Source organism: Carassius gibelio, chromosome B7 (genome assembly GCF_023724105.1).
Source record: "Carassius gibelio isolate Cgi1373 ecotype wild population from Czech Republic chromosome B7, carGib1.2-hapl.c, whole genome shotgun sequence".
NCBI lineage: Eukaryota > Metazoa > Chordata > Actinopteri > Cypriniformes > Cyprinidae > Carassius > Carassius gibelio.
In genome coordinates this window covers 5,128,267-5,142,272 of record NC_068402.1, presented here as the reverse complement: position 1 = coordinate 5,142,272, position 14,006 = coordinate 5,128,267, and the positions used below count along the sequence as shown (strand labels likewise).

Below are 14,006 nucleotides of genomic sequence, written 5' to 3'. Positions count from 1 at the left end.
TATTAGTAATCAACATCAACAAAAAAGCAAATGATGACTGAATATGTACTTTTGCCTTAAATTCCTTCAACATCCTCTTGACATTTCTTGATTTATAACTAGGGTTGGGAATCATTAGAAATAGTTAGTTCTGGTTCTGGTTCCGCCTGACAGTTCCAGTTCTGATTCCGGTTCCATTAAAATCATTAAACAACTAATTAAAAAATAGTGGTATGGAAAAATCCCCAATACTCACCTACTCAATGCTCAATACTGTTTGTTACTTACTGTCAACTTAATTTAAAGGTTGGCAATGTCAAAATTCAACATATATCACAGTATACAAATTTTAAAGTACCGGTTCTGGTTCCATTTAAATGAACTATTACTATGTTTTTTTGCTATTTTACCTTCACTGAATAGAGTGTTGCTGGAAGGTAGTACGTAATGTTGAGTAATGGTAGTCCATCAATCAGCAGGTGTTTCAAAGTTGATGTTTTTTACACTATTAATAACATATTGCTTTCCAAGCAGGAATGAGCTGGCTGGCCAAATAGTCTCTTGAGAGCTAAGACACTTGTTAATTTCCCTAAATTAATGAAATATAAACTGTTATACTTATATCCATGTATACACACACTCCATAAAGCCCCTCTTTTACAAATAATAATGCGGTATGAAGATGGTGTGATGCAATGAGTCATTTTTAAACATTTAAAATGCATGAAAATAAATATTTTCTATCACTTTATCACTCTTGAAATGACTTGTACACTAAATAATCTAACCCTCATACTTATATAACAACAGCAGTCTATTTATTTAGTGGTCCAAGTTGAAGCCAGTATGTATATTAATGACAATATGGGACAAATATAATGTAATTTAGTGATGGCAGGTGACATCCGTTATGGGAAACGCAGAATCATCAGAACACTGGCGGAAGGCTGCTCACAGCACTTGGTCACATGTCACACCAGAACCGTTATGGAACTGAAACTAAGAACTCACAGTTCCGGTTCTTTAAAAAAAAAAACAGAGCCGGTTCTCGTTCCGAACCCTATTCATAATGCTGACAACACTGGCATAGTCATGGATCTGATGTTTTATCTGATTGAGGCAGTTCGGACATTCAGGGTATTCATCAAAATGATATACTCAGATTTGTGCTTCTGTTCTATAGAGTCTGTTATTAAGTATATTGATATTTGAGAGAAAAAAATCCCACTTTAGAGATAAGATCTATAGTTGTTTTTTTTTACTCAGTAAAGATACTATGTTTACTGAATGCACTAGAGCATCAGGAATCCTATACGTTTTAGAACTTGTGAATAGAATCATTACAGAAGAGCATGCTAGTATTGTTATTATGGGCCATTTGTTGTTGCAGTACCATTAATGACCTGCCAGCTGCAGCAATAATAGCCTGCACTCCTGCGGCCTGGGCCGATGGCAGCACTTGAAGTGAATCGATTGCTGCACTAGTAAATTCAATACAGCGCTGCAACTAAAAACTTAAGGCACGGCAGGCCTCCGAGGTAGGATTTGATTGTCCCTGCTTTACGATGTATTGAGTGCGAGATTGAATGCCCTGTATAAAGCAGACAGCGTTATAAATGGCCAATGTTAAAGCTGGATCCAGATGCTTGCGGTTTAGTCTTTTCAGTTTGAGGAGGAAGACCATTATGCACACACTCACATATGTCTTCAGAGTTCAGCTGTGGGTCGACGTCTTGGAGACTTGTGGTTGTGTGTATTAGTACTAAACAGCAAGCAAATGCCCTTTGTCGTATTTTGCCATCATTGTGTTGTTCTTTGCACAGACATGAGGACCAGAAAATTAGCAAGTGACATTGGCACTGTTGCAGCTCACATCACGTCAGATACTTTCAGAGAAATGATTGATCAAAGCCAGCCGTCAACTCTATCAGTCTGGACAGCCATGAATCAAAAGGTCACCTGTGTTTTTCTCCAGAGCTATTTTACTGGCATCATACGTATGAGTAGAGATCACATAAGCTGGTTTGTTCAACCTCTTGGTGCATGTGTATGTTTAAATATGTGTGTGTGTTGTGACATGATTAATGTGGTGTTAGCTGCAGCATGCCCTTTATCCTCTGTCCTCCTGGTGGCCTCTCCTTTTCTTGACTCTTTATTTTTTCTTTTTTTTTGCCATTTCACAGATTTTATAATTCAGTCAAATTATTATTATTTTTGCCTTGAACACTTTCTTCTCCACCTATTTTTTCACTTTCACTCTCATATGAAACAAAACCACAAATGACATCTCTATAATATCTCAAGTGATGATCCTTGACAATAATGAGATTTAATGGAAAGCAAATGGAGTCTTTCCTCAAGAAGTAATTTCAGATTTCAGAAGAGATTTCATCCGTATCAAAGCTGTGTGCTCAGCCTTTGATTTTTGATTACAGATCTTAGCATATTGGCAAATCTATGTTTTGGATGCAATACTAGCTTCTTAAATAATAAGTCCCTGCCAATTGTTTTTTTTTTTTTTTTTTGATAATCATTTTTACTCGGATGTACTTCACAATACAGTAGAAAATTGATTGATCAAATTGATACTGAAATGAAACCAAAACTGAGAACTTAAACTAAATGTATGAAATAGTAATAAAATCAATAAAGTATCTTTCATTGCCTTCTCTTTGACTTTACCCTTTCCTTCAAGTGCTCTTTCTCTCCACCACTCTCTTTTCCTTTAACTCCCTCTTTTTAATATTTTTTTTATTGAATTCTTATTTATTGAATTACAAGTCAATCATGTCAGATTTTCCTGACAATTCCCCAAATGAATCATAACCCTTGTGGTCAGCCTGGTTGTTCTTCTGTATAATTATGGAGCTTAAATCCTTTCAGACCTTCTGAAACAAGGATGACCTCATAAAATATCTGTCATGGTTAGAAACATTGCCATGGTACCACTGCCACTAACTGTTCAGGGAGTCATGCTTTGAAAGAAAGACATGCAGATTTATTTTTGTGTGTGTGTGCATGAGTTTAAATGCACAGAACATAACTATTTTAACTGCTCTGTGAGTCACACTGATTTACTGCCTTGCCATTTTGTGTCTGTCTGTGTGTGTGTAAGTGTGTGTATAGGACCGTCAACTTTAACACTAGATGTTCATTACATATTTCATTTTACAGATCAAATTCTCAATTTCATCATACACTTTTGATTTTACTGCATTTCCTAATGTTAAAATTGCCACTGACATCACAGCTATGATGAAATCTTGTAAGACGGCTACCAGTGAGAGTGTTTTCATTCATGTTCACTTCTAACCTAACAACTTAAAGATAAAATGGGTATTACTTTGAATTCATGGGCATAAAAAATTCAGACAGAAGTAGAAAAATATTGGAAATCCAAAAATATTTTTATGTAACTCCGGAGTCTTTTTTTCCCACTCAGACTGAGAGAGAATCTTATTAAATTTAATTTAAACTGCCCCTAACACAGTTGTCCCCAAACTCCCTTCTGTATTGTCTGGTTAGGACCAATAACGGAGGAGGCTTGTTGTAAACACGTATTTCATTTTAATTAATATTTTGTCTGTTTATGTGAAAATGCAGTCAGTTGTTTGCATTTCACTGATTCCACTCATTTATTTTCCGTAAGTGCTTAACTTCTTAGTCTGATCCACTCTCTCACATACTCTGTTTAAATCAACATCTCTAACCTTGCTGGGTGTAGTAATAGCGTTTTATCATGGTTCATGGTATGCAGTAACTCGTTCAAAGGGATGTGACCCTGGAGCCAGAGAGCGTGTAAGAGAATAAACATAAAGATAGCTTATCGTCTGTAATCTGTGTTACTGCCTATGTCTGACATTCACCTCTGTGTCCTCCTGTGTGTTTAGACAGTGCATTCATCACTTTGGGCCCAATGACGACCTTCTCTGAGACCTACACCACTGGATCATGTCTCTCTCATAATCACTTACACTCTCTCTCTCTCTTTCCAAAACATCTTTGTTCATCTCTGTCTATTATCCTTCCTCCCAATCCCTCTTTTAGTTGTATAAAAGTTGTCCTCCCCCGGCCCTATTTTTCCTTTCTTTTGCATGACAGCCGTTTACTGGAGCATTATTACTCCCCGTATAAGCCCGTCTTTAATTAGACACCAATTTGGACGGATTTACGCTTTTTCACATGCCAAAACATTCATATTGGCTGTTTATCCCCGTGGTTAAAGGGCATAGCTGTCAAACTGACCACAATTCATGGCGATATTAAGTGTTTCGCAGTGAACTGAGCAGCATGGCGCAGCTCCGTTCCTTCAGAAATAACATGGGCTAACTGGTGATTAAGGATTTAAAAGACGAAGTGGAGATGCTCGTGCCAGGCGGTCCTGTAAATGATTCAGGAGAACTGATTGCTGGTGCGCGGCTCACCGTCATTTCAATGTGTTTTTGAATCTCAGTCATTAAAGCTTTGGCCGCATTTCAATTTAAGCCCTCATCCTCCGCTCTGGTGACTATGATCTCCGTGCTAGGTGAAAATCGTACTTTAGTCGTTGCTCCAGACAGCGGTTATTTTTCTCTTTAAAAATAAATAGAAAAAAATCTTTGCATAAATCAAAGTAGTATGAAAGATGAAAAGGGAATTTTTGTTTTATGCGTGGAGACCTTCCTAGAACTTATCAGTTGGCCTGTTGTTACCCCATACATCCTAAGATAGGGGCCGCACATTAAAAGAAATCCCAAAACGCTGGCAAGCGGATCGTTCTAAATGACCAGAGTCCCATTGTATCTTGACATCAGCTTTGAACTGTGAGGAAACGGCTAGTAAAAGGGTCTGCTTTCATAAGAGGACCAGTATGACAGAGTTCCTAGTTCCAAGATTGTTGGCAGTGCCTCAGAACAAGGCCATGGATTTGCTCTCTCCCTTTGACTAAATCACTCAATTGACATGTACTATCATGCCATCTGGTAACAGAGTCATCCCGCTGAAGTCTTACTCTCTTTTTCTACATATCTCTCTTGCGCTCCCTCTCTTTTCCCCTCCCTGTGACCCTGGGTTCCTCTCTGCCCCACTAAAGGTGTTTGTCTGTGAGCGGCAGTGAGGATTAGCTTTCCATCAGTAGAAGAATGAGGTGTGAAAAGCAATCTGAGGAACGCCAGGCTGGCTGATATGGAACTTTGGCGGATGCAATTATGCCTATGACAGATCATTTCTGACCTGATCCCTCGCTGCTCTGGCTGGCAGCCAGCTACTGCCGTTGTTTTGTTTTTCTCGTGCGGCGAGTGAAATGTGAAAACCTTTAGCAAGGGAGTAGTGACACAGCAGACTTCTCCATTTTTCTCTGCTTTCCCTTACAGCCCTGCTCTGTAGAAACAAAAATGAGGATGAAGATGTATGAACTTTCTATTTTACTCTTTATCTTTGTATTTTTAGATACTCTTCCCAAGGGTGGTCGCTTGACCAGATTACCATATTTGCTCTGGTGGATTCCTTTGTGCGGAGATGCAAAGATCTAATAGAGGTGAGCAAACACTACAAAATGATGCAAACAAACTCCCATTCACAAACTGTACATTTTCCAAATGCATGCAGAATTTTTACACCCTACTTTCTCAAACACACATCCAGATCTCCTCTCAGATTTCTCAATAATTCACGTCTCTGTGTGTCTTTATTGCTTTCATTTTTCATATTTCCCAGGACTCCTGTCCTTGCTGAGAGCTGTTTTTTATATCACTTGTCATTTTTATAATTATTCATGCACATTTTTTTGCTGTGTGCTCCTACTAGTTCCTCATACTATTGGTACTTTCCATAAATAGGGCTTGAAACACTTTTTCTCTTTCAACAAATGGTTAGTAAGAAGAGATGCTTAGCCTTCAGAAATTGTTGTATATCAAGCATAGGAGGTCAAACTGAAATTCATGAGCTATTTTGTTTCATTCTTTTTTTCTTCTTTTTTTGTGCAATAAAATGACTGTTGCACTTTTTGTAAAATAGAATACAGTATATTGAATATCTATTCTATTTACAAACTTGCAGTTTAAAAAATTTATTTACAAAATTTTTGTTCTAAAAACAAATTCCAATGAAACCATTTTTGCATAAGTTTGTTTCTCTAACACATTCTCTTTATTTCAGGTGTGTGAGTGTCAGCAGCAGTTTGCTCGCTGGGAAGAGGGTGAGCGAGTGCCATTGCCATGCTTTGCTGGACGTCAGGGGTCAGAGGTCACTCAGAGACTGCTGTACATAGAGGCAACCTTTGACAACAGCCTGCACGTCCTGCGCTCTGTTAAGGACATCCTGGATGTCAGAAATCCCTCTTGGCATGAGGACTACAGCAGGTGCAGTGTGTTTGTAAATTGATCAGGGCACAGAGAAAAAGAGAGGTACTGTGAAATAGCTGGCTTTGATTGTTCGAGGAGCTACATTCTGTCCATATGCCAGACACGATGCCTACACTGGAAGTGACCAGTGTTGCATTTGCAGTAAGCTGCACATCACCTCTGAATGTCCACTAATCAGAGACCAGTCAGCTGTGAGCCAAAATGCAAAATGAAGGTGCCAGATCTGGCTCTTGCACTGTAGACAGCTCCATTGACTGTAATGGAAGCGATCTAGTTTTGTTGTGTAGTGACACGCAAAATGCGTCAAACTGTGTGTCTGTCTTTCTGCCAGCCTGTCTATGAAGCAGTCAGTCCTTCTGGTTCTCATGTATATTTATGAATGTTTGTCATTCTCGACTGCTTATTGGCCTGCTGGCCTTTGGGAATTTCCATACATCTCATATTAGCATATCTTCATAAATATGCATATAATGACCCGCATATTGGGATCATATAGATATTTTTCATGAATATTCTGCCTAAATGTATGTGCAGCGGAGAGAAGATCACTTTGCCTTTCTGCCTGAGCCCAGCGTGCCCCTATTGTCATTCACAACTGTTTGTGACAGCAGGCAGTTTGGCTGCTTATCTGAATACCATCATGACCGTCTCGTCTGTGTGACAGAACCAGGGCTGCCCATCAGCCACCAGAGACCATTATCCCCTCGTACCCCCGCCCCAGGCACTGACGGACCTTGGGAAAGCGAACAGTGCGTGAGCGAGCGTGTGCATCTGATGGCCATGATGGATTGGGGCCGAGGCGGGTCATAGGGTTAGGATGTTGTTGCCAAGACAAACAGCTGTGCTTGTGTCTGGGGCAGGTGTTTCATAGTGTCTCAGCATATTGAGAGCACCCAAATCAATACCAGCCTCCATTTATGGCCGAGAGTGTGTGTGTGTGTGCTAGACTCTGCCTTTGAATAGAGGGCACTGATTTGTGTTTGGAACATGCTGTACAGCTCTACCCACTTCTTTGTTTTGTGCCTCTTGTTTATCCGTGTGTGTGTTTGTGTTTTTAGATTCCGTGGTAAAGTGAAAGATCTGGAGGTGATGATGCAGAATTTGATCACTTCGACCTTCGAGACGGTGAACTGTGTGGAGGAAGGCGTACAGCTGCTTGATGTGTTTCAGCACCTGTCTGGACGAGAGGTCTTTCTCACACACACTTAGCCTTCAATTCACACACACTTTATCAGCTCCTTTAAAACCTTGCACACTGTCAGACTGCTGCTCTTCTTAGCAAATACAGTGAATACAAATTGCAAGCGCAGAACAGACCACACACAGACTTCTGATGACATTTACTCAGGAGGTCAGTAGCAGGACCTCACGCACACATATAAGCTCACTGCTCTCTCACCTGTGTCACCAATCTCTTTATTTGTTGTCATTAAGATGTGTTTACCTCGTTAATCACCATCATCTCTCCTGGCTGTGCCTTCCCCCTCGGTCTTATTCAGTTTGTTTTGTTCCTCCTCTTTCCTTTCATTTTGTCATTCAGCTTATCAAAATTTTAAAGTGGTGCATTGACTAGACTGTTTTACATGAATAATAGCTAAAACATTACAATGAATAATAAAAAGTCAAAAACAAAAAGGTGCCAGTGAAGGTGAAACCAACTTAATAATAAAAAAAAACTAATCAAATAAATAATTTCTAGAATAACAAGGCATGGGTAGACATTATGAAGACAACTAGTTAACATAACGATCATAGCAGTAATTTGTGGTTTCTGAGAGTGTTCATTCACATAAAGAGTCAAGCCATAAGAGGCTGTGTATTACAGTAATTTTACCACATTTTACACATTTCCTGAGTGTTTCTCTTTGATATCTTTCTTAGGCAATCAAACGGACCATTGACAGAAAGACGGTGGATGTATACGCATTGCTTAATGCTGAGCTGAGTGATATTAATTTGGTGATGTGCAGACTGTCATCTCTCACACCTGCTCAGATGCCTCGACACGCAGGACAGGGGCATTGGACTCGAGCACTCCGATCACGGATAGAAAGACCCATGGAGGTGATATTAATATTAAAGAGAGGTTAACCTAAAACAACTACAAGATCAGGGTTGTGAATCAAGAACTCTTTTGATTCAGAACTGGTTGCAATTTGTTTTTTTATCCAATACCAGTTCATAATGATTTTAATGAAATTCTCTGAATGCAAAAATACTGTTTTCTCTGCTGGAGAATTCAGAACAGAAAGAAATGTTATTTTCATTTCAATCTTTTAATAATTTTTATATTTATACACCATCTGAAATCTGAATAAATAAGCTTTCCGTTGATGTATGGTTTATTAGGATCAAACAATATTTGGCCGAGATACAACTATTTGAAAATCTCAAATCTAAGGTTGCAAAAAAATGTATATACTGATAAAATCACCTATAAAGTTGTGAATGAATTCTTAGCAATGCATATTACGAATCAAAAATTACGTTTCGATATATTTCCAGTAGTAAATTTACAAAATATCTTCATGGAACATGATATTTACTTAATATCCTTATGATTTATGGCATAAAAGAAAAGACTTGACCCATACAATGCTTTTTTTGGCTATTGCTAAAAATATACCCCAGCGACTTAAGACTGTTTTTTTTGCTCCAGGATCACACACATGCTAATTTCTAATTAAGCGACCAATTTATATGGTAGACTTTCATGTATTCTTTTATTTATATGCAAACATTGTTTAATTACCATTATAACTAGCTATCTCACATATTTTTGCTCACTCAGATTATTATTGAACACAATAGCTTGATTTGCAACTTTAAATTGAATAACAAATGACAAGTAAGCAGTCAGTAATAAAATAACAACAAATAAACAAATGACTAATGATAGCACAAAAAATAATAACGATACAAATGAAATAAATTGCTTTTTAGTATTTCAGGTTGGACTAAGAGAAGGGCTATTAAGAGATTTCGTTTTTTTTATTTTACCAGTTATATCCAAATAATGTTTAGTCCTATAAAGCTGTTATTATCAGAACACGTGAGCCTAACATAGTGGTTAGCAGATCAATGAATGAGAGGGAAGTGTTACCAGAGTTGCCCACATACCACATCATGTTACAGTAGGGCTGTTGCAGACTGAAACAGTACTGTACTACTACATCGATGTTTCCTGTCGGCTCGATTTTTGAGTGGACTTTGCTGTTCCGATGAGCATGAACGGTATATGAGTGGAGCCAAGGAGCGCTCACATAGTGACTAATCAGTCCAATCCCTATCTGTAGGCTGTACCCTTTTTTCCTCCCCCTTTTGTACAGTAGGTGAACTCTATTGGGGTTTATGGACAAATGAATCAGATTCCATCCAAAAACTTCCATCAGGGTAAATTTGGAAGGTGTCACAAGATAGCTTAACTCCACTGATGAGCTCTTCTCTGTGTTGAGCTAAGAGCCTTGTGTCAGAGGCCAGTGAGGGGCCCAAGCAGAGGCCCTGGAGCTCAGCCAGGATCCAGTCACACAGGCCCTAATGCTATTAAAGCCAGCTGTGCCTCTACATACTCCCTCTCTCATTCAATCAATCAATCAATCACCTTTATTTATATAGTGCTTTAAACAAAATAGATTGCGCCAAAGCACTGAACAACATTCATTTGGAAAACAGTGTCTCAATAATGCAAAATGATAGTTAAAGGCAGTTCATCATTGAATTCATTGATGTCATCTCTGTTCAGTTGAAATGGTGTCTGTTTTAATTTGCAATCAAGTCAACGATATCGCTGTCATTCTTTTCGTCACTTTCTGTTTCACTCACCCTTCCTCTCTATTTCGCTCTCTTTGGCTTTCTCTTTCTTTTGCTTCTCATCTTTCTCTCATTCTTCAGTTTGCTTGCAAAGCACATCTCCATTGTGTTTAAATTCATTTTTCCGCTTTTCTTTAAGAAGGCAATTAAGAGCAGACGTAAGCTTTAATTGGACGCAGATATGATTATGTTGCATTTCTCCACAATTGATGCCAAAAAGGCCCATGGAGAAAAGAAAGGAAGACAGAAACCAGAGCTTATTGATGGTCTGATTAGAAGTTGTAAAATGTTTACATAGTTCCTACGTAGCCTGAGACATTCCTAACATGAGCGAAGTTTAGCCTTCATTTGTTGCTATGTTTACCTTTGGTTTGTTTAGCTTAGCTGTGCTCTGACAGTTGCTTTGATTGTTTGTGACCTTGCATATGTGAGTTGGTAAGATTTCAAGACGTTGTTTGTTTGTAAGTGATGAGATGAGTGTTCTCTGCGTTCTCTCTGAGCTCATCCCATCTGTTTGTGTGTGTTTTTTGCACATCTAGGTTCTTCGGCGTGCTCATTTCCTCCCACACGTCAGCAGTGGCGAGGAGGTGCATGTGAATTATGCTAAGCTGTGTCAGACTCTGGATGAGAAGGTGAGGAGGATCTTCACAGACTGGAGTCAGAGTCTGAACAGAGAGTGTCTCAGCAGTCTCAACCAGCCACTCATGATCCGCTGTAAAGGGAAGACAGGCCCGCTGGACATCAACTTTAACAAGTACGTGATTACACAAACTCCTCCAGTACCTCGGTGTTCACTGTTTCATGTTACTGACCAGGGATGTTTTTGTCCATAGTTTTATGGCACAAGATTCAGCTATAAAAAAATCAGAAAAATTTATTTACACTTTTTAGCTTTAATGATGAGGACAGTATACAAATATCAAAGAACATCCACTTCTCACTTTATCCGCTCAGGGAAATAAATAATATTAAATAATAATATTAATCCAATTGATAGCAATGGATTAAATCCTATGCCACCCTGAATATTCCGTTAGACTTGAAGTTGAATATGTTTTGAATGCTGTTAATTATTAAGTCCTTAAGCAACCCATTCAAACCCTTTCAAATAATTAAATTAGTCATGTATTATGCTCTGAAGTCATTACTGAAGATGTTTTATACATGCTGAATATTCAAGTGTGAGCACAAATACACAGACTTGAAATGTAAAACCCTGTTTATGTGTTCAGGAACCTGTTGAAGATGTTTAATGAGATTCATTACTGGGACCGACTGCTCTTCGAGATCCCTCACTATGTGACAGAGGTGTATCAGCGCAGAGAGGAACTCCACAACCTGAGAGAGAATGTCCTCCTAGTTGTTAGAGACTATAACAGGTTGGTATGGCTGACAAAGACTGACTTTTCGGGCGTCCCATACAGTACACGTTTACTCTTCATAAAACATATTTTTTAATAATAATAATAAAGATGGTATTTTCCGCAAATCCCAAGTTTTTATTTAAATGTAAAAATATGTAATTATTTCATGTAGTATTATATCTATTTAGGTGTGATACATTTTTTATTTAATGCTTGAAAATAACACAGTTTAAGAAATTAGGCTTTTAAGTTGTATATGCAAATATTATATAAAATAATTAAAGCAGCTCTCTAATGTAGGGCCCTATGAACTCTGTTTTATTTTTTCCCAAGCTCCTTTTTATTTTTGTCCAAATTCCATTTTTTCTGTTTTCATTTTTCTGGATTCCATTTTTTTCAGTTTAAATTTTTCTCCACTCCTTTTACATTGTTAAATTAAGGTGTATTAATTGAAAAGCATGTCTGATTAATTAAAATCATAAAACCTACATGCTGCGCAAATCCACGTTCATTATCAGCGTTTATTTGCGCATCTCAGTTAACAATGGCTCTGTGTAGTAACAGCAGGGGCATGTTCAAGTTCAAAACAGTGCGCAACGTTTTGCTACGGTTTCCGCGTTGACGGTCATTTTTCCTGGAAACGGCGTGCACCGGTGTGCAACGGGGTTTGAGATGCGTTTTCTCTTGTTTGGTGGGTGTGTCAGAACTGCAGTCAAATCAGCAGCAACATGTTTATAAAGCACGCGGTATTAAAGTGAACTCGCACAATGGCTTCAAGGAAAATAATGTACAAATGTGTTCGTTGCAGCTCGGCATACGCAACAACTGAGGATATTAGAAGACATGTTTGTCGTAAGTTTTATTGTAAAAATATAGGATATCAACATAATGATGTAGTTGTTTATATTTTTAGCTTCATTGCAAGTGTATGACATTTGGTATAGAAATAAACAATGGTAATTAAGTGCTTTTCCTAAAAATGAGAAAGAAAATACAGGGTATTAAAACCATATGAACTACAAATAAAGTCAGTATGTGAGGCTAAATAGATGGGTCTGAAAATTCTTCACAAAGAAGACAAAGAATGGCCTTCTCAGCTGCCATAGTTGCAACTCTTGCGTCATCAGAACAGTGTGTTCAACGCATCACCGTTTCTGTTTAAAAAAACGTTGTTCAATGTTTTGTCGGGGCTGATTTACCGCTGATTAGAGAACCGGCTTTACTGACGAGATGCGCATTAATGATCAGCCGCGCACCCCTAATTTCAACAAATAGCTTAGAAATATTATTATTTGTAAGTTAATTTAAAAACTGCATTATGTGCAATTTACATGTTTGCATAAAATTTTTTGTAAAGTTAAGTTTATTTAAAAATAAATGGTAGGTATATTTAAGGTTGGTTTAAGTTGTTAGGCCTAATTTTAACTTTATAATGTAAAGAAATGCTCCCTACAGTTTTAAACATAAGCTGAGCTAAAATTTAGACTGTAACTGAATGTATTTAAAGAAAGAGCAACTTGTTCAATAAACCACTGTTTATTTAAAAAAAAAAAAAAACTGCTGCTTTACCAAAATCATACCAAACCATGATGTTAAAACCGAGGTACGTACCAAACCGTCATGTTTGTCTAACGTTACACCTCTACATTATACACATCTCCATTCAAGACTTTATCACATCCAATCTGGAGAAAAGCACTTGAATTAAATGCACACACACACACACACATACTTCCACTGAGCAAAACAATTCACACTTATGTCCCTCATTCTGTTGTGAATAAAAACCTCCTCCTCTCTCACATAAGTATACACACACACACACACACACACACAAACACATGCTCTTCAGACTGGAGGACTCATTGTAACTCTCAGAGGGACAGAGTGAGTCATCTCTGTCAGTATTGTTACCACATTTAATGCATTCTACACATGCCAGCTGGAAACAAACACTTAAACCCAACACAAGCTAAACAGGCCACTTGCCCCAAATGGCAAAGCACATCCAATAAGACTTGTTAATCCATTTTTACCACCCTCGTGTTCTGTTATGCTTTTAAAATGGCCTTGCTTGTTTTTGAAAAATGCTGTGAAAGAAACTTGTCAATGCCTGAAAGACTTAAGATGAAAATGGGGGAATAAACAACAGTGAACTTAACCTTATATGTTTGTGTTCAATCTCAATTAGAATCATTAAGGCTCTAAATGCAGATGAGATGGGCCTCTTTTCTGAGAGAATTCGGTTCCTGGATCGGAAAATCCAGCCAGGCCTTTCAAAACTGCACTGGTCCACAAAAGGAACAGCCAACGTCTTTATCAATGACTGCAGAGTGCACGCCAACAAGGTCAGTAGTTTCTTTCACACACGCAAATACACACAACAGAAAACTGTGGCCAAACAGATGGTAGAGTGAAAAGCTTGTGTTCCTCAGGCAGACAGAGATTTTCTGGATTTGCCCTGATCAGAGCAATATGAATTTCAATGCTGGTCCAGTGCATTGCCACTAGA

At 38.2% G+C, this 14,006-nt stretch overlaps 1 protein-coding gene across 1 annotated transcript in view; it reads left to right on the top strand.

The window, feature by feature from the left end:
- The window catches only part of dnah2 (dynein, axonemal, heavy chain 2), a 130,388-nt gene that overhangs the window by 19,800 nt on the left and 96,582 nt on the right, over window positions 1–14,006 (top strand). The window contains exons 10-16 of the mRNA XM_052562068.1: window positions 5,407–5,494; window positions 6,115–6,317; window positions 7,379–7,508; window positions 8,202–8,384; window positions 10,670–10,884; window positions 11,363–11,509; window positions 13,686–13,842. Of these exons, the coding sequence (XP_052418028.1) occupies window positions 5,407–5,494; window positions 6,115–6,317; window positions 7,379–7,508; window positions 8,202–8,384; window positions 10,670–10,884; window positions 11,363–11,509; window positions 13,686–13,842 (1,123 nt within the window). The remainder of the gene's footprint in view (window positions 1–5,406; window positions 5,495–6,114; window positions 6,318–7,378; window positions 7,509–8,201; window positions 8,385–10,669; window positions 10,885–11,362; window positions 11,510–13,685; window positions 13,843–14,006) is intronic.